The sequence below is a fragment of the Hippocampus bargibanti genome, linkage group LG06 (genome assembly GCF_051943395.1).
Source record: "Hippocampus bargibanti isolate YZ-2025 linkage group LG06, ASM5194339v1, whole genome shotgun sequence".
Taxonomy (NCBI): Eukaryota; Metazoa; Chordata; class Actinopteri; order Syngnathiformes; family Syngnathidae; genus Hippocampus; species Hippocampus bargibanti.
The window spans coordinates 29,563,760-29,589,397 of NC_142739.1; the positions used below are offsets into that span (position 1 = coordinate 29,563,760).

The 25,638-nt window shown below is 39.3% G+C and overlaps 1 protein-coding gene across 1 annotated transcript; it reads left to right on the forward strand.

Annotated features, from left to right (window-relative positions):
• Positions 1-7,310: 7,310 nt before the first annotated feature.
• On the forward strand, positions 7,311-24,520 carry il11a (interleukin 11a). The gene is made up of 5 exons (XM_088999485.1): positions 7,311-7,496; positions 10,180-10,337; positions 19,411-19,506; positions 19,663-19,824; positions 21,660-24,520. The coding sequence occupies exons 1-5, from the start codon at positions 7,490-7,492 to the stop codon at positions 21,840-21,842; spliced, it is 606 nt and encodes a 201-aa protein (XP_088855611.1). The 5' UTR covers positions 7,311-7,489; the 3' UTR covers positions 21,843-24,520.
• The last annotated feature ends 1,118 nt before the right edge of the window (positions 24,521-25,638 follow it).

Sequence of the window (25,638 nt, forward strand, 5' to 3'; positions counted from 1 at the left end):
ATATTTTTAGTCAAATGCAAAAACACCAATAAAAATGACTTAAAGTGTCCAAAATCTGCAAAAAAATTGAGCTGCGAATTGGGCATTTTCAGAAAGTCCCGCCCCCAATTCGTGACGTCACGCCAAGACGTCTTGCCTTGCTGGAGAATCAAAACAATGGCTTCAGATTCGGAGAAGATGCTTTCTTGTGACACAACCAGTTATCAATATGATTCAAATAGTTCTGAAGAGGAAAGCATACATATTTGCAATCGATTAAATAATTTATTCCGTGTCATTTTGAGGCAACATTGGGGGGAAATGTATCACCCTAAAAGAGGCAGAAAATGGCATCCAAGCTCCTCTGAGGAATTAATCAACCCGTTTCCACCGGCTGATAAATTCCTTTCATGGAGCTTGGTCGCCCTCTTCTGGCTCTTTTTGGTACAACATGACGTTTTCAGACCAAACAAGTACAGCAAAATATATTGACATGATGGAAGGACTGCTACAATGTGTCCTTTTTTCGGTCAGGGGCGTTCCTTTAGTGACGTCACGTACGGACTCGTCGCTAACTCAAAAACAAGACTTCCTGAATATTCAGCGCGAGTCTTAAAAAGTAAAATATAGCTATATGTGGTGGAATCTTATTAAAATACGCTCAGTAGAAGTCATTTGAAGCCATTTTACAAATTATGGACACAACTTGTCCGGAGACGTCGGTTATCCTTTAAAAGTGGCCTGTTATGGGAGAGTAAATATTAACATGTAAAGGTTGGATGCTTCGGTTTGGCCTTTAAACGTAATCGCCGCCTTGTTTACTCAAGCCCCTGCTGGAATTCCCTGAGGAAATGAGTGCGCCGCTTGAAAAAAGAAAAGAAAAAAAAGATGAATTTATGACTACTTCTTCCGATGGCCGTTGAGTCACGGCCCGATGTTTCCCTTTGCTTACAAATGACGTTCGCGGGGCTAATCGGATTTGACCTTGAAAAAATAAAAATTAAAAAGAACACACACACACACACACACACACACGACTTGCTTTATCAACCACTTCGTTGTGGAAACACCCCGAACCATTAAAAAAAAAAAAAGAAATAGAGGTTGGGGAAAACCAGCCCTATCGCAATGAACACACACACTTACGTCGTCACGTTGTACAGGAAGTTGTGCTCAGGGTAGGGAAGCGTCATTAAAAAATAAATAAATGATCGCAATATTTAGTCAATAATGTCGTCGATAGTAAATGATGGCGTCATCTGCAAAGGAAAATCCAATCCTGCACGTCAACGTGATAAACATCGGTGGAAAGCAACACACTCGAACCTTCACGATGACAACTTGACACTATTCCGACCGACGCAAAAATGTATCAGGAATCATTTTCTAGAAAAAATTGACATATATATATATATATATATATATATATAGCCTAGCCCGGCATATATTCGGGTTGTCGGTGGAGGACACCCTGAACCGGGTGAAAGCCAATTGGAACAACCATCCACGCTCACATACAACTGCCTTCAGAACAATTTAGAGTGTTTCATCAGTCTGCTACGGAATTCGGGAGGAAAGCGGAACACCCGGAGAAAACCCACCCGGAAACATATCCCACGTCGAACATGCAAATTCCATAAAGGAAAATCAGAATAGAACGCTGTGTGTGTGAAAAGTAACACCGACTGACCGACTATAATGAAGCAATTAAAAAAAATAATACCCAAATTTTAGCCACCCACTACAACGTGAGGTTGATTTGAAAGGGGGGTCCGGTAGTCAAGTGGTTAGCATGTTGACCGAACAGTGTAGAGGTCACGAGTTCGATGCCAGCCTTCCTGCGTTTAGTTTAGTTGTTCTTCCTGTAGGTTTACTCTGGGTACTCTGGTTCCTCTCCCACATTCCAAAAACATGCCTGAGGGGTTCACGGAACACCGCAAAGTGCCCCTAGATGTGATTCTGAGCGAGACTGATCGTTCGTCTTTGTTTGCTATTCGATTGGCTGTGTGGCTTTTCTGCGGGTATTTTGATTCCCCTCCCACATTCCAAAAGCATACCTGAGAGGATCACAAAACGCCCCAAAGTGTCTCTACATGTGATCTTGAGCGAGAGTGATCGTTCGTCTTTGTGCGCTATTCGATTGGCTGTGTGGCTTTTCTGCGGGTACTCTGATTCTCCACACACATTCCAAAAATATGCATGAAAAGTTCACGGAACAACTTAGTGTCCCTACGTGTGATTCTGAGCGAGACTGATCATTCTTCTTTGTGTGCTAATCAATTGGCTGTGTGGGTTTTCTCCGGGTACTCCGGTTCCTCTCCCACATTCCAAAAACATGCACGAGAGGTTCACGGAACACGCCAAATTGTCCCTACGTGTAATTCTGAGCGAGACTGATCTTTGTCTTTGTGTGCCCCGCAATTGGCTGTGTGGCTTTTCTCCGGGTACTCAGGTTCCCCTCCCACATTCCAAAAACAAGCCTGAGAGGTTCATGGAACACCCTAGGTGTGATTCTGAGCGAGACAGATCGTTCGTCTTTGAGTGCCCTGCGATTGGCTACGTGGATTTTCTCTGGGTACTGCGGTTCCCGTCCCACCTCCACCTGAGAGATGCTTGGGTGAGTAAGTGGCCACAAGCGAGGCCGTGTCACAGGTTGTGACATGGTGCCTTTGAGGTCGCGGGAAAAGTGTCTCTCTGTTTTTCTCCTCCCGTGGCGCTTTTTTACACACACGGGTGATGTCATGGGTAACGTATGAAGGCCACACACAAACGTCGATGCCCGGCACGCTATACAGGCAGCGCTTTTATACCGCCCGCCACATAATTACACCCGCGTACAGTACGCATACCCATTTGCATGGAGAAATGGATTCCCCCTTCTTTTTTTCAAAACGGGCGGGTTGCCAGGGTGCGCTCGGATGCCGCAAACCCCAAGAATGTCCCGACGCCCCTCTTTTGTGTCGTCCATGGGCAGTTCAAAGCGGACGCCGCGGAGGAAAATCCAGGGGGAAAGTAAAAACAAATATGGCTTCTCAATTTGACGCACCGCGGGGGGTTGGGGGTCTGAATAAAACGACATTGGAAAAAGCATCCATCTTTTCTCCATTCGTGCATTTTTTTAGTTTTTATTTTTTTAATGGAGACTGTCCCAACTGTCATCGGGTAATCGACAAGGGACACCCTGAACCGGTTGCCACCCAATCAAAGGGCACACAGAGACATAATAATAATAATAATTATTATTATTATTATTATTATTATTATTATTATTATTACAGTCACAGAATAAGTTCTTCTGTGGGTGAGCAGCGGCAGCCAAATGCGCCAGCGTTCACAAAAACCGGAAGTAACTCAAATAGATGGAAAGGTAGCGAGATAGCTAATAGCTAGCTAAAAGCTAGCCAGATAGCCAGCTAATAGCGAACTAATAGACAGCTAGCTAGCCAACCACAGAGATAGCCAGAAAGCTAGATAGCTAGCCAGATAGTAAGAAATGTTTTTGGAATGTGGGCGGGAACCGGACTACCTGGAGAAATCCCACCCAGGAAGGCCGGAGCGGGAATTGAACCCGCGACCTCTGCACCGTGAAATTGACGTGCTAACCTCTTGACCGCTAGGCCGCTTTGGGAAAAAAAAACAAGCTGTTCTTTCCTGCTCTTGGATGTTGTGGGCGTGTCCATTGAACAATCGGAGACCACGCCCCCTTCAGCTTTCAAGTGTCAATCACCAAAAGACTTGTTACGACATATTTCCGATTTGGTGAAAGCCTTTGCCGGCTGGAGGATTTAGTCCCTGGAGTTTTTCCACACTGTGACTACGAGGCACTCTATAGCAGCCACACCCCAGTAGCCCCCCCAAAAAATATAAAAAAATAAAATAAGCATTTTGTAACAGTGTTCATTTGTGTTAAGAAGCATGTTTTACTTCCTCGACCAAGCAGTTAAATAAATAAATAAACAAATCCATCTATTAATATTAATATTATTATTATAATATATTAATATTCATAATTTCTCCACTGTGAGACTAATAAAGGCAAATCCAATCCAATCCAATATTATGATGATGATGATTATTATTATTATTATTATTATTATTATGTATTAATAATTATGATTATTATAATTATAATGAGAATAATATTAATTAATTAATAATAATAATTGTTATCAAGTCAATAATGATGATGATGATGATGATGAGAATGATGATGATGGGTTAGGGTTATTATTATTGCTATTACTATAAATAATAATAATAATAATAATAATAATAATAATAATAATAATAATAATAATAATAATAATATTAATAATCTCATCTCATCTCATTTTCCGTACCGCTTATTCCTCATTAATAATAATAATAGTAATAATAGTTATCAAGTCAAGGACACTTTACAGTCACAGGATTTTTTTGTGTGCGGGTGAGCAATAATAAACACGCACAATAAATAAATAGCCAACCAGATACACAAATAAACAAATAAATACAGAAAGAAAGAAATAAAATAAAATATTTTTTTTCAATTGGGGGAGGGGGGGGGGTGTTGTCAGATGAAAACTCCCTTGAACTCGTTAACGTCAGCAGCTGGAGTCAATGAAGTTGCATCACGCCATTCATTCAAAGTGAACATCCACCCAAGTTCCCCGCTACTCTTTTCACTTGCTTCCCCCCCCCCGCGCCCCCCATTTATAAAACGGTGACAACCTGATGGAGCTCGGCGGCGGTGTACCAAAGGTAGAAAAACATATTTACTATTTCTCATGTATTTCATTAGCCCACCCACCGAAATATGTCAACTATTTTCAGTGGTGGTGATGGTGGTGGTGTGGGGGGGGGGGGGGTAACTCATGTGAGGAATCTTGTTTATGGGTACATGATGTGTATGTTGTCATTCCGTCCTTCGTGACCTCGCCAAGCGGGCGGGCACCCCACCCACCATGTACAAGCGTGCGCTCATATTACCCCCCCCCCCCCCCAAAAAAAAAAAAAATGCATGGCTGTGTTCTTACTGTTTCTATGCAACGTTTCGGAGGCCCCTTCTGGACAACACTTCTCCCTCTCTCCTATCCGTCGCTCACTCCTCACTCTTTCCTAGCGGGTGAGGGGGGGGGGGGGGCAGAAAGAAAAAAAATGGGAGGTGGTGTGTGTGTGTGTGTGTGTGTGTGTGTGTGTGTGTGTTGGGGGGTGGCAGTGGAAATAACACGCTGCTGTCTCCAGAGGGGGCAGAAAAAGAGCCAAGGGGGTGAGGAAAAAGGGGGACAAAAAGGGACACTGGGAAGCCTTAGAAATAAATCCAATTGGACTCATCATAATTATCATTATATTAATAATAATAATAATAATAATACATTTCATTTCTAAGCGCCTTCCAAAACTCTCAAGGTCACTTTACAATCACAAGACAAGGTTTTTCTGTGGGTGAGCAGCGGCAGCCAGCGTTCACTCAACCCAGAAGTAACTCAAATAGATAGAAAGATAGCTAGCTAGCCAATCGATAGCCAACAGATACCTAGCTAGATAGCCAGCCAGCTAGATACCTAATAGCAGTGTTTGAAATAACGTCTGCCCGGAGGCCCGGGGCGTACAACCTTTACGTCGGTCGGTCGGTCGGGCGTACAACTTTCAAAACGTCTCGGCCCGGGTGGCCGACAACTTCTCCACGAAAAAAACAAACAACCATTTTTTTTCCAAATCAAACGTTTGTTTTACTCAATAAAGCAAAAGCTACAAGCAAATTGCTATAAGCCACGTGGACTCCACTTTCTAAGCGCCTTTCAAAACTCTCAAGTACACTTTACAGTCACGGTATAGTCCGAAGCACAAAATAGGCTTCTGATTGGCTGCCGTGCCGAGTATGCAAATTGCCAAACAATGTGTGTGTGTGTTTTTTTTTTTTCGATTAGTCGTCTAATTGTGTTTCAAGTTGTGAAAAATGGGGTAGGCAACTTTATGGCCGGGCAGGCAACTTTTCCGAGTTGTCTGCCCTGGTGTCTGCTAACTTTTTGTAATGAGTTTAAGACACTGCTAATAGATAGCTAGCTAGATAGATAGCCAGACAGATAGCTAATAGATAGCCAATAGCGAGCAAATAATAATAATAATAATAATAATAATAATAATAATAATAATAAAGAAGAAGAAGAAGAATATCAATACATTCCATTTATAAGCGCCTTTCCAAACTCTCAAGGTCACTTTACAGTCACAGAATACGTTTTTCTGTGGGTGAGCAGCGGCAGCCACATGTGCCAGCATTCACTCAAACCGGAAGTAACTCAAATAGATGGAAAGCTAGCGAGATAGCTAATAGCTCTGCTAATAGCCACACAGATAGCTAGCCAGATAGCCAGCTAATAGCTAACTATTAGACAGCTAGCTAGCCAACCAGAGAGCTAGCCAGAAAGCTAGATAGCCAGCCAGATAGTAAGAAATCTAGCTAGCTAGCTAATTGATAACCAGCTAGAGAGCTAGATAGGTGGCTAGCCAGCTAAAAGATCAATAATAATACATATATTGGATTATTTTAGATGAATAATAACATGGCCAGAGTGCGATAACACAAAAGAGGGAAGAGATGTTGGATTAGGGGGGAGGGAGATGACCAGATATAGAAGAGATGCGGACACGGTGTGGCCGGAGGAAGTAATGCAAGATAGGGAGGGAGGTGAGGGAGGGAGGGGGAGACAGTGGGGAGGGGAGGGGAGAAAGTGATAGAGGAAAGAAAACAAGAAGAAGAAGAAGAAGAAGAAAAACACAACGGAATCTTTTTTTTTAAGTGAAGCAAAGAGAGGGAGGGAAGGAGGGAGGGAGGGGGGAGGAGAGAAAGCGGCAGAAGGGAGGGGAGAGAAAAAGAGAGAGAGAGAGAGCCGGTGTGTGTGTGTGTGTGTGTGTGTGTGTGTGTGTGTGTGTGTGTGTGTGTGTGTGTGTGTTTTTTTTGAATGAAGTGAGTCACTGGCGATGTGTCATAGGCCCGACGTCTTTATAAAGGAAGTTTTAAACAAGCCTAAACACTTCACTTGCGAGCAAAAATTGGACTTACCGCACATCGCAATTCTGTCTCTCTCTCTCTCTGTCTGTCTGTCTGTCTCTCTGTCTCTCGCTCTCTCTTTCTCTCTCTCTCTCTCTCTCTTTCTCTCTCTCTCCCTCTCTCAAGTCTATCCAAGTGTCTCTCTACCTGACATCTCAAACTTTGCTCCAAAAGGAAAAAAAAAAAGTTGGAAGATAGATAATTTTATACATATATATATATATATATATATATATACAGTATATGTATCTCTATATATATTTATATATATATTTTATTTTTATTTCCGCCAAATTTTGCCGGTCATATGGACTGAAAAGACACCAAAGGAGCAGCAGCACGTGACGCATTTGCCCCCCTGGAGTGCCCGCTGATTTTTTATTATAATAATAATAATAATTATTATTATTATTATTATTTTTTATTTATTTGTCAACCTGCTGTTTGGGGTTCCATTCCATTGGATTTGAAAGCAATATGAAACGTAAGTCAATATTTTGTTTTGATTTGATGATGAAAAAAAAAAATGGCTGTCATTCCAATTGTAATCAAAGCTAATGAATGAACGTCAAGAGAAAGTGTGACCAAACTTTTTTTATTTTGTTTTTATTTTTACTTCTGATAGATAATTTTTTAGGAGAGTGTGTAAGTGTGAGTTTGGGGTGGATGTTGGGGTTTAATTTAACTCATTCACTGCCAGATGATGTGCAAAAATGTGTCCACTCCAGTGCCATGGTTTTTGTCATCGTCACTCAAATTCCAGGACCTACAGAATATTGAGTTTTAGGACTACATAAACATTCATAACAAGCGTTGGAAACCTTAGATTTTCTTCTTTCATCAGAGAAAAAGAGTTAATCCCTAAATGATATGGGTCGTGAGTTATATGAGCTTAAAATGAGGGCAGATGTCCAAAATGCAATGCAATCCAGAACAATTTGTTTGATATAGCGCTTTTGAACAACAGCTGAAGCTGTAACAAAGCGCTAACATGGAAAAATTCTGCCCCCTTGTGGAAAAGAAAAAAACATTGAAGAGTTATTTCCTAAATTATATGGATCTGGAGTTATATGAGCTTGAAATGAGGGCGGCTGTCCAAAATACAATGTAAAATATACATCTTGGTTCATATAGCGCTTTAACAACAGCTGAAGCTGTAAAAAACTGCTAACTTGGAAAAAAATGAAAATAATGCCCCCTTGTGGAAGGGAAAAAAATTGAAAAATGAAATGAATTTATTATTATTATTATTATTATTATTATTATTATTATTATTATTATTATTTTTATTATTATTATTATTTTTCCTAAATTATATGGATCTGGAGTTAAATAAGCTTGAAATGAGGGCAGATGTCCAAAATACAATGCCATATTGGTTTATATAGCGCTTTAACAACAATTGAAGCTGGAACAAAACGTTAACATGGGGAAAAAAAGGAAATTCTGCCCCCTTGTGGAAAGGAAAAAACATTGAAGACTTAATTCCTAAATGATATGGATCTGGAGTTATATGAGCTTGAAACGAGGGCGGCTGTCCTAAATACAATGCAATATTGGCTTATGTAGTGCTTTAACAACAGCGGATGATTTAACAAAACCCTGACATGAAAAAAAAGGTAAATTCTGCCCCCTTGTGGAAGAGAAAAAAACATTGAAGAGTAAATTCCTAAATGTTATGGATCTGCAGTTATATGAGCTTGAAATGGGGGCGGCTCTCCAAAGTACAATGCAATATTGGTTTATGTAGTGCTTTAACAACAGCTGAAACTGGAACAAAACGCTAACATGGGAAAAAAAAGGGGAAATTATGCCCCCTTGTGGGAGGGAAAAACATTGAAGACTTAATTCTTAAATATTATGGGTCTGGAGTTACGTGATCTTGAAATGTGGACGGCTGTCCAATATACAATGCAATATTGATTTATATAGCGCTTTAACAACAGCTGAAGCTGGAACAAAATGCTAGTAATCTCGAGAGTTTTGAAAAGCGCTTAGAAATGAAATATAGTATTATTATAATATAGAAAAAAAAAAGGAAATTCTGCCCCCTTGTGGAAAAGAAAAACATTGAAGAGTTAATTCCTAAATGACACAGATCTGGAGTTATATGAGCTTGAAATGAGGGCAGATGTCCAAAATGCAATGCAATATTGGCTTATATAGTGCTTTTTTAATAATAATAATAATAATAATAGTAATCACAATAACAATAATAATGATAATCAAAAATAATAATAATAATAATAATAATAATAATAATAATAACCACAATAATTTTAATAATAATAATTATAATTATTATTATTATAATGATAATAATAATCACAATAACAATAATACGAATAATAATAATAATAATAATAATAATAATAATAATAAATTTAAACAACAGCTGAAGCTGTAACAAAACGCTAACATGGTAAAAAGTGGGAAATTCTGCCCCCCTTGTGGACAAGGGAAAAACATTCCCAGAGGTCTGACCAGCGCTTGATCAGCACCCAAATGGCAAGGAAAGAGTTCCAAATGGCGTTTTCAGCAATTCCACATTGGAGGACAGTGAGTTCGTTTGCACGCGTGTTATTTCGCCTGTAAAAAAAAAAAAAAAGAATTCTTTATGGTTCACCTGTAATTATCAAACCTCCCTCCAGTAGGGCTTCAGCAGCACTGTGGTCCCCCCCACCCACCACCCACCCAACCCGCTCCCTTTAAAAAAAAAAAAAAAATGCTTTACACCAGCTTGTATTTGAACTTGAAAGGCCCCGAAGAATGAATGAGCTTACTGTTTGCTAACTTCTCCCTCCCACCCGCGCACTCTATATAATTTATAGCGGCAACACACGCGCCCATCCACTTGCAGGTGTGACAATCAGCCGCATTCATTGCAGAGGCTTTATCCGCGCTGGTTCGGAGTCGTGATGCCCGACGTGTTTAATGATTTGCCTGTAAAAACACGAATCTGTCACCGGGGGGCTCAACGCCGCGTGCCAAGTCTGCCGCTATTGTTGATATTATGCCGCAATATCCCCCCCCCGCCCGCCCCCTTTCCCCCCCCTTTGGAGTTGACAAGCCTGAGGTCACCGCCATTACGGGCGAGATGACAGCGCCTCTCTTCTAATTGCTTCCGTTTGCGTCCCTCTTGCGCCCCCTTCCCCATTTCTTCACAGTGCTGCTGGATTCGTCGTCGTCGCTCCTTTTCTCGCTGCTGTTGGCCCAGCTGCCCGTCTTCACGTCCACTTCGCCGTTGCCTCATCGGCGGTCCGGCGACATGGACAGGTTGTCTAATCAGACCAAGAATCTTATGAAGCTCACGCAGGAACTGCTGGTACGTGTGGGAGGGGCTACGGGGAAGGGGCGTGGCCGTGGGAAATACGGGTTGGTAAAGTAAAAGCAGGCGGGCGAGGTTTGGTTCCTTCAAGTTGTTTTTTTTAAGTCTTCTCGGAAAGCTTTGCGGCGGTTTTCAAAGTTAGCCGCGATGAACAGAAATGATGCGATATTACGCGATATTTTTATTGATGAGAAGAGCAAGTGACAAGCGTTCGAAAAAAAATTCCAATCTGCAGCTCTTAGACAACCTGATTCGCTCCAAATCGCCCGTCCCCATTGAAATGAATGGACATGCATTTAATTCGTTCCAGCTCCCCGAGGAATCATCCGTAAACAACAGGAAAAATAAATTTAAAAACAAAAACATAGGTGGCGAAGGCAGAAAATGATAACTGTACTTCACGCACTGTCCGCCCTTTGTACTTCTGTCGGCCATTTTGAAAACTAACTGAATGATCAATGATTGTCAATGGATGCTGGCCAGATGCTGTGATGTTTCTCAATTAGCTCAACCGTTTGCAAAAATAAATAAATGAGTAAATAAATAAATACAGACATAAATATATACCTAAATAAACACATAAATAAATAAACAACTCAATATTTAGATAGATAATAAACAAATAAAGGTTCCTCCAAGCTGTTTTTTAAGTCTTCTCTGAAAGCTTCGCGTTTTCAATGTCAGCCATAATGAACATAAATGATGCGATATTACACAACATTTTTATTGATGAGAAGAGCAAGTGACAAGCGTTCTGGAAACAATCCAAATCTGCAGATCTCAGACAACCTGGTTCGCTCCAAATCGTCCTTCTTCATTGAAATGAATGGAAATGCATTTAATTCGTTCCAGCTTCCCCAGAAATGAATACACTCAATGGCCGCCCATTGAACTTTTGTCGGCCATTTTGCAAACTCGCTGAATGATCAATGAATGATTGATTAGAGGCTGGCCGTATGCTGTGATGTTTGTCACGCTCCAGCGTTTGCATAAATAAATAAAAAAATTAACCAAACAAATAGAACCTAAATAAATAGAAACACGAATAAACAAATAAATAAATACATTTATAATAAATAAATACATGTATAATAAATAAATACATGAATGAACAAATACAGATATATATACATAAATAAATATTCAACAAAATAAACAAAAAGATAAAAAATATGAATAAATAAATAAATAAATAAATAAATACATTTTACTTATGGTTTTATTGTTATGTGCTTTGTTTTATGGTTTTTATTGTAAAGTGTCCTTGGGTGTTTTGAAAGGCGCTTGAAATAAAATGTATTATTATTATTATTATTATTATTATTAAATAAATAAATTTACAACATGAAAGAGTTAATAATGAAATCATGGCTATTATAATTGCGACTCTTCAAAATGTTCCTGGTGTTCTTATCTGCATCATTTATTTCTTCAAAATAAAAAATACTAAACATATTGATGCTGCATTTTCTAATAAAACATCATGTTTGGGATTTCACCTCACATGTCATTAGTTGAGTAGCATTGTCCTCATAGACCACAAATCCGATAACAAAAACGAGTCACTTGACAGACGATCCCACCACGCCATCGCCAACTACTGGCCTGGCATACACATTACAGCCTTTTTTTTTCTTTTGCCCCAACTTTATTCTCATTGCTCGCCGCTCGCTCTTATGACGCCGCTTGCTAGCGATTGCACCAGAGCTTAATTACCTAATAGCATTTCATCAAAGCGCCATTGTTATCTTCACATTTGCCCTGCAGCCTTTACCCTTTTTTTGGTTGCATTCTTTGATGAGCTCAGCGCTTACGTGCTACCGCGGTCACTATTAAGCTACTTTTAACCGATGAGCAACTGACCACGTGCCGCCCTTGACAGGACAACCGACGTCTCTGGACAAGTTGTGTCCATAATTTGTAAAATAGCTTCAAATGACTTCTAATAAGCGTATTTTACAAAGATTCCACCGCATATAGCTATATTTTACCTTTTAAGACTCGCGCTGAACATTCAGGAAGTCTTGTTTCTCCGTACGTGACGTCACTAAAGGTACGCCCCTGACCGAAAAAAGGACACATTGTAGCAGTCCTTCCATCATGTCAATATATTTTGCTGTACCTGTTTGGTATGAAAATGTCATGTTGTACCAAAAAGAGCCAGAAGAGGGCGACCAAGCTCCATGTAAGGAATTTATCAGCCTGTGGAAACGGGCTGATTAATTCCTCACATGGAGCTTGGTCGCCATTTTCTGCCTCTTTTTTGGTGATACATTTCCCCTCAATGTTGCCTCAAAATGGCACGGAATAAATTCTTTAATCGATTGCAAATATGTATGCTTTCCTCTTCAGAACTATTTGAATGATATTCATAACTGGATGTGTAACAAGAAAGCATCTTCTCCGAATCTGAAGCCATTGTTTTGATTCTCCAGCAAGGCAAGACGTCTTGGCGTCACGTCACGAACAGGGGGCGGGACTTTCTGAAAATGCCCAATTCGCAGCTCATTTTTTTTGCAGATTTTGGACACTTTAAGTCATTTTTATTGGTTGGTTTTCAATAAACATATCATACTGCGTGCTTTGGGTATTTTAGATGCTATAAGACGTTTTTCTGATGTCAGTTAAGAAATAAAAAAGTGATGTCGGTTGTCCTTTAAACCAGAGCTGAGAGATTTGACCCATTGAACTCTTTGAAAAAATTCATACGGGCTGACAGAATGCTGACTCAGCAACTTTATGTCACCTGACTTGCCCCAAAAAAAATAGCGATAAGGGCATTGAAGGGGAAAGATGAAGAAGAAAAAAAAAATGGGACAAGACGAGTCAAGCTAGTAGGCTAAAAATGTTTCGCCTGCAGCTCAAGTCAACATACCAATCGTCAAACAACAAAAAAACAATACGGTACAAGATGTTTGCGTGAAATTACGGTTAGTAGCTCTGCGGTGAAATTGTGGAAGTGTGATTAGAGAGGAGGAAGCAATATATTGTACGGACACGTCTGGATTTGAAAAAAAAATGTGGATTTTGTTGTCGTTTGAGTGGAGAGGAACATCCGATGTGGGATTGAGGCCGCATGGGGGATTTGTCTGCAGCTGGTGGAAATCGTATCTGGGCATCTTCACCTGAGATATTCACATTGGATTTGCTTTGTTGACGTGATGCAAAAAAAAAAAAAAACATCTTTACGTTGCTCAGATAAAGACAAAAATAGACTCGGACTCTCGCTAGTCTTGATCAGTTTGGTTAGAGGGGGCGGGGCAAGCATTTTGTCTTTGTGCGTATGTGTGTGTGTATGTGCATATATGTGTGTGTGTGTGTATTTGAATATAAGTGGAAGTGTGTGCTCATTTGTATCTGTTTGTGTAATTGTGTGTGCATGTGTGTGTGTATGTATAAGTGTGTGTGTCTATTTGTATGTGTATGTGTTTGTGTGTATTGTGTATGTGTGTTTATTTTTACCTGTATGTGTGTGTGTTTATTTTTATGTGTACATGCATGTGTTTGTGTGTATTGTATAGTGTGTGTGTGTGTGTGTGTGTGTCTGCTTATTTGTACGTGTATGTGTATATACTGTAAGTGTAAGTGTGTGTCTACTTGTATTTGTATGTGTATTGTGTATGTGTGAATGTGTATATAAGTGTGTGTAAATATTTGTGTGTGTGTGTGTGTGTGTGTATAAGTGCAAGTGTGTGTATTTGTATGTGGATGTGTATTGTGTATCTGTGTGTGTGTGTGTGTGTATATAAGTGTAAGTGTGTGTGTATTAGTGTGTGCATGTGTATGTTAGTGTGCGTGTGCATGTGTGTGTGTATACTGCAAGTGTACGTGTAAGTGTGTGTCTACTTGTATTTGTATGAGTATGTGTATATGTACGTGTATCGTGTATTGTGTAGGAGTGTTGTAAATGAAATGTAGTATTATTATTATACGTATATGTATATGTATTGTGTAGATGTGTGTATGTATAACTGTAAGTGTGTGTGTGTATTTGTATGTGAATGTGTATGCATGAGTGTGTATGTGAATATGTGTAAGTGTGTGTGTGTGTGTGTGTGTGTGTGTGTGTGTGTGTGTGTGTGTGTGTGTGTGTGTGTGTGTGTGTGTGTGTGTGTGCGTGTGTGTGTGTTTGAGGCTATCACTGTCGCCATCGTCTCACCTGTGGTTCAGCTTTTAAAAACACACTCCAAAGGGCATCAGAAACAGTATTTGACAGTGTTCAGTGACATGGAAGATGTCCTTTTTTTATTTTTTTTCTTATTGTGTGGAATTTTCGCTAAAAAGAGGACGGCGTTCGGAAAGATAAATAGAATCGGAATCCATGGAAAGTCCCGGCGAGAGCGGCTATGAAAGTCATGCTTTTAAAAAGAGGACCACGAGCGCATACGTACAAGTTTATGGAAGAGGTTTTTTGTTTTATTTTGAGGGGTGAGGGGGGGGGGGGGGTGACAAAAAAAACATGTCAAGGTTGCCCAGTGTGTTCCGGTGTATGTGATTTTTTTTTTTTTTTTGCCGATTTTGTGGTTTCTGTAAATAGTCACGGTGATGTTTTCATTTTTTCGTGGCCGTGGCAAAGTGGCTTGATAAAAATCGCAAAAGATTTTATCACATGACTGTAAATTTGCATTCAGGAAGACAAAAGGCGAGATGCTAAATTCTGCCAGGTGATGTCATCAGGTGTGTGGGGGGGGGGGGGTAAGATTGTGAATTAAAAGAAGCTGAGGAAGAGCTTAAAACCACAGATGAAGAGATCAGCTCGCTTGAACGCTACCAGTGCGCTAACTGCTCCGATGACAAAGCTAGCCGAGATAAAACCCTTTAGCGAGCTTTAAAGTGACACCGTGCGGCACATTTGTGACTTTAAAACAAAAACAATGCTTATAAATGAAATGTATTATTATTGTTATTATTACTGTAACTATTAGCTAGCTAGCTTTCTATCTATTTGAGTTACTTCTGTGTTGAGTGAACGCTGGCGCTTGTGGCTACCGCTACTTACCCTGCTATCTATTAGCTATCTAGCTATCTAACTGGCTGTGATCGACAGTATTAGCTGTCTAGTTAGCTATCTACTGTATTTTCTATTTATTAGCTATGTAGCTGACTGGCTAGCTATCTAGCTGGATTTTAAACGTCAACAACCACAACACATGTTTGCACAAAACATCCTGGAAGACTAATCACCTTAATGTTGTTATGTTCTTCTCCGGGGGTGAATGACGCATGGCAGCATCGCTCATTTACATTCATTTGGGAATCTGGCATCATGGCAGCTTTATACCGCATTCAACCCCCCCCCCCACCCCCATTTCCCTCCCCGATGCACAAATTACAGTACCAAAAGGAGCTGCTGTTAGCCACCGCTAAGGGCAAGGCGCTCACGCGCAGACTAAGCGACTCCAGAGCCTGTCGTCACTCCTTCAAGGCACGATTCCAATACAATACAATGGCGGTTAGCGTTAGCGCATTTTGGGGGAAAAAAAAACCTTCAAAACTGTTCAAAACAACTTTTTGGGGTTATTCTAGGCGTGTAAAATCAGATATTAATGCCATCATGGAACAAATTCCAGGTATTTTTACGCTTTTTAAAAACATTTTTGTACACGTTCAGTATAAACCAATACAGATTACTTATACAAGTCTTAAACATACTTATCATACTATCTGTTGGCTATCTATTAGCTATCTACTAGCTGGCTGGCTAGTTTTCTCTCTACTTAGTTTTCTATTAGCTATATAGCTATCTACATGGTGAGCTATATAGCTAGCTATCCGTTGGCTATCTATTAGATATATACTAGCTGGGTAGCTAGTTTTCTATATATTCACTTCCGGGTGAGTGAACGTTGGCGCATGTGGCTGCCGCTGCTCACCCACAGAAAAACTTATCCTTTGATTGTAAAGTGACCCTGAGAGCTTTGAAAGGCGCTTGGAAATGAAATGGATTAGTATTATTATTATTACTTAATAATTCCCTTTTGAAACTCAGTTTGATCAAGGTGTAAATCTACTCCGGGCCACTAGAGAGCAGCATGTAGCACGAAACAGGAAGTTGTGTATTTGGCCTCGAAAATATGAACAAAGAGTACCACCCAAGCGCTCCGTTTGTATTAGCCAGTGCTTTGTTTTTGGGAAATACAGAAGAAGGTAGAAAAGTATGTATTCTGTGTTGAATTTATTTATGTATTTATTTATTTATTTAGTTATTTTTGTGGCTACATAACCTATAGCAGGGGTCGGGAACCTTTTTGACTAAGAGAGCCATAAAAGTAAAATATTTAGAAATGTTTTTCAGCGAGAGCCACACGCACGCACGCGCGCACATACAAACGCTCGCGTGCGCGCACACACACACGTGCACGCGCGGCCACTTTTCAACAAAATATCAGAATGTATTATTTAAAATAACTTTTTGATAGTACTCACCGTTCACATGGATGGTTTTCCGTTCCTCGTGTTTGGTAAAAATCCAGGAAAACGATCGGAATGAAATTCAATTTGCCGGTCCAGAGGCGAAGTTACTGCTAGCTAGCCTGCACACGGCTCATAAGCTTCCACACTTGCTATGTGCAATCTACTTCTCGCAGAAGTATGTTGATGCTAACGTTAACATCGGGCTTGTTAAAATGTCACTGACATTCGACCGACTGTTTCATTGCAAATTAGAATCAGAACATTTTCTCTCCTCTAATGTTGGGCTCATTTAAATGGGCGTTTACCTATTTCAACATGACGGCCACTATCATCCAATCAAATGGCGCTTTCCGCCAACTGCAGCCCCAACGGGAAATGAACGGCGAAAAAAACGACAATATGTATTATAATATGTAATATTTATCGGCGAGCCATAAACAATCATCAAAAGAGCCATATATAAGTTCCCGATCCCTGACCTATAGGTTCGTTTTTGGGCATGTTAGTTTTTTGATGGGGAATGAAATTTGTTTGTTTGAGAGAAAAACTTTATTTGTAACCCACCGCCCACCATCAGACCGTTATTATAGTTTTTATTTTTTTATTTTTTTTTACGAGGAGTGTTACTCATTGCGCTTTCTCTCTTTTAACGTATTTCAATTTATAACAGATTCTTTTTTTACAGACTTTTTTGGCTTTTTTTAGGTGCGTATACTTCCGCCGTCGTCACTCTGCCGAAAGCGGAAGTATACGCCGAAACTGTAAGGTAACTGAAACTGCTGTAAGAAATTAAACTGATGTAAATTAGATAACAAGTAGACAGTATGAACTTAACACAACTCTTTTATCGTATTTAAAAGTATGTATGATGTGGACTATACTATCAAAATACGTATGTCATGGGTGTTTCTTTATCGTGTATTTCACTTTTATGCGGGGGGGGTCGTGTTAGCTCCATATTAGCACTGGACTGATGCTTTCACCGTTTATTTTATTTATTTCTTGAGGTGTGTGTGTTATCCATTACGCTTGCCCTCTTTTAACATATTTAAAAGTGTATATGAAGTGTACTATGCCACACAAATCTGCTATGGGTGTTTCTATATCGTGAATTACATTTTTATGCGTGGGGGAGGGGGGGTCGTGTTAGCGCCATGTTAGCGCTGGACTGACGCTTTCACCGCTTATTTATTTCTTTGTGTGTGTGTGTTATCAATTACGCTTGCTCTCTTTTAACATATTTAAACGTGTGTATGAAGTGTACTATACCACAAAAATATGCCATGTGTGTTTCTATATCGTGTATTTCACTTTTTTTTAATCGTGTTAGCGCCATGTTAGCACTGGACTGACGTTTTCCCCATTGAGTTAAATTCACCTGGTCGCATATGGGTTATCGCCCCCTAACGTCCCGGAGGGGAATTACATTAGCGTGAAAACAGACCGAGATGACAACACTGCACCGGAAAGCCGACGCAGTGCGTCATTGCATCTTTTTATAGTATGTCTGGAGTTTCCCTTCAGCTGTCGCTCCTCGCTGCCGTCTTGGTCAGTGCGCGCAAAACATCCTGTGGCTTCGTTTCAGGTCATTATGCTCGCATTGTTGACATTTGCCAGAGCTGGGGAAAGTCCTCATGCTGGACAAATACTTTTTTGGGGTACGTACTTGTTTTTAGGTAATAGGTGAAGTACTTTTTCAACTATCAAAAGAAGTCGCAGATTTGCGTCAACACTTTTTATTCGTGTTTGAAGATAATTACCATATTTTCTGGTGTGTTAAGGCATACCCAAAATTAGTCTTGCAGTGGAGAAATTTACATTTCACAGCATCAAAGTGATGAAAGGAATGAAAGTAGAAAAACAAAATACAGTAACATTAATAAACAACATTATTATTATTATGATTGTCAAAACAACCTAGCCCGAGCAAAATGAAAACTCACGCAGAGTACAGATAGGCCCCAAAAACTAAACTAAAAAGTAACTCAGCACCTATTTAAAATCACATTTTCTGTGTAGCTCTTTCTCTTGTTTCTATTCATAACTGTATTGTATTCTGTTTGTGATTGTAATAATAATAATAATACATTTTATTTCAAGCGCCTTTCAAAACACCCAAGGACACTTTACAATAAAAACAATAGAACACAGCACATAACAATAAAACCATAAGTAAAATGATAAATAATAAAATAGCAGAGAGAATTAGACATTGAAAGCAATTTTAAACAAATGGGTTTTGAGATGAGCCTTGAAAATAGGGAGGGAGTCAATATTACGGATGTTGGGTGGGAGTGAATTCCAGAGTTTGTATTTTATTTATTATAGTACCTATGCTTGTCGTGACTATAAAGTGTCCTTGAGAGTTTTGAAAGGCGCTTAAAATGAAATGTATTATTATTATTATCATTATTACTTGTTACTTCTCACCGCTAACATTTCAAGGGAGCGACCTCACGCTGACCCCAAACGACCGCACGTCCCTCGACGAGCGCTACGTCGCAAAACAAAGCCTCTCCCGCCGAACGCTGTCACGCCACTACAATCTAATACTTTCCTCATGCCGCCGCGACTTGTCGGAAGGGGGATGGTGCGCAAGCGTGCTGATGCAAGAGAGTGACGAGTCCGCCGTCTTGCTTTCTTTTGGTCCTTCCAGAGGGAACATGCCTTCGAATCTGACGTGGAGCCCCACAGGTTCAGATCCCTGCCAGAAATGAGCAACAGATCAGCCAATGATCTCAACAACCTTGAGGTAATCCCCCCTGCCCCCACCTACCCCTCCCTCATTGCCCTCATCAGATAATCTGTTTCTTCTGGGGACCTCGCCTACGTACAAAAAAAGAGAGCAAAAGCACATCTTGCCACACCCGTGTTCAGTCTGTCAAGTTTTTTTTTTTTTCCTCTTCAGTTGAAGCCCACGCTCTCCCAGCTGCACGCCGACCTGAAGCTCTACGAGCACCATTTTGAGTGGCTCAACAGGGTCTCCAAGAAGCACCATCACCCGGCGCTTCCCAAACTGGTGGAGGTGATCAAGGAGATGAAATCGCTCATCAATCACCTGCACCGTCAGGTAAAAAGCTAACGCGTGTCGTTTTCAGATGCCATCCAGCCATTTTTTATGAGATATATATATATCAGTGTCTGAAATAACATCTACCCGGAAGCCCGGGGTGTGCAACTTTTGCGTCGGGCGTGCATCTTACAGTGATACCTTGGCTAACGAAGTTAATTGATTCCCAGACAGAGTGTGTAAGCTGAAAAGTGTGTATCCCAAAAATTAATTTCCCATAGAATAATCCGTTCCCAGGTCCCCATAAAACATAATTTTCTACTTTCTAATTTTCTAAGCCTTAAAACTACACAATATATACCTTATTTTATGTATAATAAATGTACTACGGTATTATAATTAAAGAAATAAACTGTACTGTATAATAAAGTCATTTTATTTACCTTTGTGATGGTCGTTGATGGCATGGAGTGGCCGGTTTCCTCAGCATTCAACACTTGATGAGGAACGTAGCCTTCTTCTTTCACCATCTTGACGAATGATGCTTTGTCGGCGCTTTTTCTGCCATAATTTTACCTAGTTCCTCATCAATTGTGTGCTGTTTAGCTGGGTTGATAGCTTTTTGCATCAAGTGTACAGATGGCTTGTGCAGGTTATTTGTGGAGCCTGATTGACGGGATATTTTAACCTTGCAGTCTACACTTTGCTTTTGAGATATCAAAGTTGAAACGAGTCCAAATTTCACTGTTTTCTATCCATTTTCTCACTCTCTGTCGTTTGCCTGTCTCTTTAATGTTTAACCCCCCTCCCCCCACACCCCCTCACTCCTGCGTTCTTGACCTATCACGTGGCTTTAACCGAATACTGGGGGCGGGGAATAGAGGACAAAAACAGTCGGCTGCCATTTTCTCGTGAGGAGAACGGGCTTGTTCGCGAATGACACATCACTCATTGTGGCGCTCCGTGTGTATCCCAAAAAATAGTTTGTATGCCAAGGTAAAATTTTCATAATTTTAACATTCGTAAACTGAAAAGTTCGTAAGCCAAGGGGTTCGTAAACCGAGGTATCACTGTACTGGCCGACAACTTTTAGAAGGAAAAATAAAAAAGATTTTTTTTCTTTAAAATTGTAAATGTTTAAATGATAATTTTTTTAATTTCAAAATTGTTACTTTTTTTAAATTTCAATGTTTTAAATTGTTTAATAGTTTATTTTTTCATTTTTTTATTGTTTTATTGTTTTATTTTTAATTCTTATATTTTTTTATTTTAAATTTTGTAATTTAAAAAATATTTTTTTTAAAATTTTATTTTGTATTGTTTGAATTTTTGATTTTTTTTTTAAATGTTTTAAATTGTCTAAATTTCTGTAATTTATGTAATTCTTTTAATTTTTTTAATGTTTTAATTTTTTTATTTTTTTTTAATTGTTTAAAGTTTGTAAATTTTGTACATTTTTAAAATGTGTCAATCTTTTTGTAATTTTTAAATTCTTTAAATGTTTTATTTTTTTTAAATTTTAAAAGATTTTAATTTTTTTAATTTTTTTTACACATTTTAAATTTTTTAATTGTTTTTTAAGTATTTTATTTTATTTTTAATTTTTTTCTAAGTTTTAAATTTACAAAGTAAAATTTACATAAAAATTCTAATGTTTCAATCGTAACTTTTTCATTTTAAATGTGAAGTTTTTAATTCAATAAAGCATGAGCGGTTCCCCCGACGTTACCCATCAAGGCATTTGGATTGGATTGGATTGGATATGCCTTTATTAGTCTCACAGTGGAGAAATTTACATTTCACAGCAGCAAAGTGATTTGCGAATCCCTACAGCGACCGAGTCGTTAGCGCCGCGTTTCGCTTCAGAGAAACAAACGATTTTTCCTGACCGACAGATGCAGAGGGTGGACGCCCCGAAACTGACCCCCGCCGCGCCCTCCCTCCCGCCTCACCTCCCTTACCAGTTTGACGTGCTGCAGTCCAGCCAGGAGCTCCTACACCACTTCAAGCTCTTCTGCGATTGGGCAATCCGAGCGTTCCTCAGCCTCAAGCCAAAGATCACGCCGAATTCTCAATGAGAACTTATCCCGGCCGGCGCCACCACCGCGCGGAAATTCCGTTTCGGGTCTTGGTGGGAAGCGGAACTGCGCAATGTCGTCAACGGCATCCCAGGAGGCCGCGGTGAGCCATTCCGTTCCAAAGAGAAGGCGCTTTTCATGCAACATCATTAACCGTCTGCCAGCGTAACCACGGCGATGGTCATTTCCTGAACTCTTTCCTAGTTCATGACCACGTTATTTATGTATTTATTTATTTATTGAGCGCTCGTAATTTATTTAATGTTATTTATTTGAAGTTGTCGCGCGTCACTCGGCATTTTCGGTTTCTTTGGTGACGTGCGTTTGTTTGACCACATGCTTGTGTCTCACTGAACTCCGTGGTAGCACTTCCCGAATCATTCTTTTTGTTGCTTTCAACTAATTACTTACTACATCTGATTTTTAACATTTTTTTCCCCACATAATAGTGCTCTTAAAACTCATTCACTGCCAGACAATGTGCAAAAATGTGTCCACTCCAGTGCCAGGGTTTTTGTCATTGTCACTTAAATTCCCAGACCTATGGAAAATTGACTTTTAGGACCACATAAACATTCTATTAGCTGTCTGTTAGCTAGCTAGCTACTTAGCTGGCTATCATTTAGCTACCTATTAGCTGGCTATCTATTAGCTAGCTAGCTAGCTAGCTTTTTATTCATTTAAGTTATTCCGGGTTGAGTGAATGCGGGCGCATATGGCTGCCGCTGCTCACCCGCACAAAAATGTATCCTGAGACTGTAAAGTGACCGCAAGAGTTTTGAAAGGTGCTTATCACTGAAATGTATTCTTATTATTATAATAATAATAATAATTATTATTATTATTATTATTATTATTATTATTATTATTATTATTATTATTATTATTCAGTATGGCATTAGAAACATTAGTCTCTCTTCTTTCATCAGAAAAAAATAGTTAATTCCTCAATTATAGGGGTCTGGAGTTATGTGAGTTTGAAATGGGGGCGGCTGTACAAAATACAATGCAATAATAATAATACATTTAATTTCTAATCGCCTTTCAAAACTCTCAAGGACACAGTCACGGGTTAAGAACTTTTTTTTTTTGTGCGAGTGAGCAGCGGCAGCCATTCGCGGCAGCCATTCGCGCCAGCGTTCACTCTACCCGGGAGTAACACAGCACCAAAAACGGCGGCGCCATCTTGAAGTAAAAAAAAAACAAAACTAAATAACAAATAATATGACAACACAAAGACACAGAGAGCCATTCATTCTTCAGCACTTGCTATACCCTCTTTGTGACATGAAGCAATACATATTGGTTACAGTCAAAGTCAGCTTTATTGTCAAATATGCTAGTATGCATGACATACAGCACAGATTAAATTACTGTCCTCTCGGACCCAGCATGCAAGGCACTTATAATGACTTTAACAAACATAATAAACACGAAAACGGCAATTTGCCGGGTTTATATAGCGCTTTAACAAATTGCTAACATGAAAAAAAGGAAAATGCTGCCCCCCTTGTGGAAAGGCAAAAACATGGACAGCGCTTTATCGACACCCAAGCGCGAAAAAAAAACTCAAACAAATTCGGGAATGGCGCTCTACGTCATATTTTCAATTGCGGAATAAATTCATGAATGGCAGTGAATGAGTTAAAAATTAAAAAATAAAATCCAATGTGCAAGTTCAATCATGCAAAAGTCAAAAGTAATAATAATCCATTCCATTTATCATCGCCTTTCAAAACTCTCAAGGTCACTATACAGTCACAGGATCGGTTTTTCTGTGGGTGAGCAGCGGCAGCCACATGCGCCAGCGTTCACTCAACCCGGAAGTAACTCAAATAGATCGTTAGCTAGCTAGTTAGTAGATAACTAATAGATAGCAAGCTAGCAAATGAGAGAGATAATAGATAGCAAATAGAGAGCTAGCTAAGTAGCCAGCAACGGTGACCCCGTTCAAGCGGGAATAACTCAAATAGATCAAGTTAGCTAGCTAGCTAGCTAATAGATAACAAAACAAGTGAATGCCTTTTTTTGTACCAGAGTCCGAGTATCTATTTTTGTAACACTTCGCATCTCTTAATGTGGTAAACAAGGTTTTGAGTGGCCCCTTTTTTGAGCACTGATGGACCTGATTAGATTCTTTGCACAAACCCGTAGAATTACGAAGCTCCTTGGATGAGTAAGGAGGGGGCGGGGCTAATTTTTAAACAATGCTTGGGGGTTTAAAAGGGGGATAAAAAGGAAAAAAAGACATTTCTGTTTGTTTTATTTAAGTTTATTAAAATACTATGTATTGTGACACTCTGATTACATAAAGGTGTACATAATTGTACACGAATGTAAATTGTTGTACAGTGCTTTGGGTATACTATTGTTTTCTACAATATCATTTAGAAAAGCAATTTTCTCACTAGCGTTCCTCTTGTAGTATTTGTTACAGTATTGGCTATTTATTTAAAGTAACTTTGGTGGAACTATTTATTTTTTTTGTGCTGCAAGGGAGCAAGTCTCTCCTCTTTTTCTCTCTTTTTTATACTTTTATACAGTTTGTATTCTAATACACTTCAATTACAAATGTATGTTAAATTATTGTAACATCGAGATGCCTCCTTCCAAACACTGATTGGCCTCAATGTGAAATACGTGCCTTGGTGAAATAAAAACTACAGAATGTGCGAAAGGGATGATTCCGTTGTTTCATTATTCATTTACAGTTATACCTCGGTTTACGAACCCCTTGGCTTACGAACTTTTCGGTTTATGAACATTACTATTATTATTACATTTATGAATATTTTACCTTGGTATACAAAGTTTTTCGGGATACACATAGAGCTGCCACAATGAGCGATGTGTCGTTCGTGAACGAACCCGTTCTCCTAACAAGTAAATGGTGGCTTGAACATTAAAGGGGGTTTAAACATTAAAGAGACAGGCAGACGACTGAGAGAGAGTGAGAAAACACACCCACACACACGAAAGGGAGACGACAGAGCTTGAAACAAAAAAAAAACTGAAAAAAAAAACAAAAGTGAAATGGTGACAAAATGGATAGAAAACAGTGATATTTGGACTCGTTTCAACTTTATTGATAGTTCAAAGGCAGATTGTAGACTGCAAGGTTAAAATATCCCATCAATCAGGATCCACAAATAACCCGCACAAGCCATCTGTACACTTGATGCAAAAAGTTATCAACCCAGCTAAACAGATGACAATTGATGAGGAACTAGATAAAATTATGGCAGAAAAGCACCTACAAGGGATCATTCCTCAAGATGGTGAAAGAAGAAGGTTACGTTCCTCATCAAGTGTTTAATGCTGATGAAAGCGGCCACTCCATGCCATCAACGACCATCACAAAGGTCAATAAAACGACGTTATTATACAGTACAGTTTATTTCTTTAATTATAATACCATAGCACATGTATTATACATAAAATAAGGTATGTTTTGTGTCGTTTTAAGGCTTAGATGAGTAGAAAATTATGTTTTATGGGGACCTGGGAACGGATTATTCTCATTGTAATGGTTTCCTATAGGAAAATAATTTTTGGGATACACATTTTTCGCCTAACACACTCTGTCTGGAAAACAATTAAGTTCGTAAGCCAAGGTATCACCATATATTTTTTTTTCATGGACTAAATGTCTTGGGCTATGTTTGAGATGACCCTGTTGGAAAATGTGTCATGTTATAAAGCAATGTAACGATGTGATGCTATAATAATTCATCAACTTATTTACCACTGAAACCCCACCAGCTCTCATGATATATGATGTCATTATACAAGAGCC

What these genes read in the sequence shown, in the direction of transcription:
- il11a (XM_088999485.1), top strand. An exon ending in AGCTCACGCAGGAACTGCTG is followed by an intron (nt 10,338 to 19,410) that starts GTACGTGTGGGA and finishes TGGTCCTTCCAG; the next exon opens with AGGGAACATGCCTTCGAATC. An exon ending in ATGATCTCAACAACCTTGAG is followed by an intron (nt 19,507 to 19,662) that starts GTAATCCCCCCT and finishes TTTCCTCTTCAG; the next exon opens with TTGAAGCCCACGCTCTCCCA.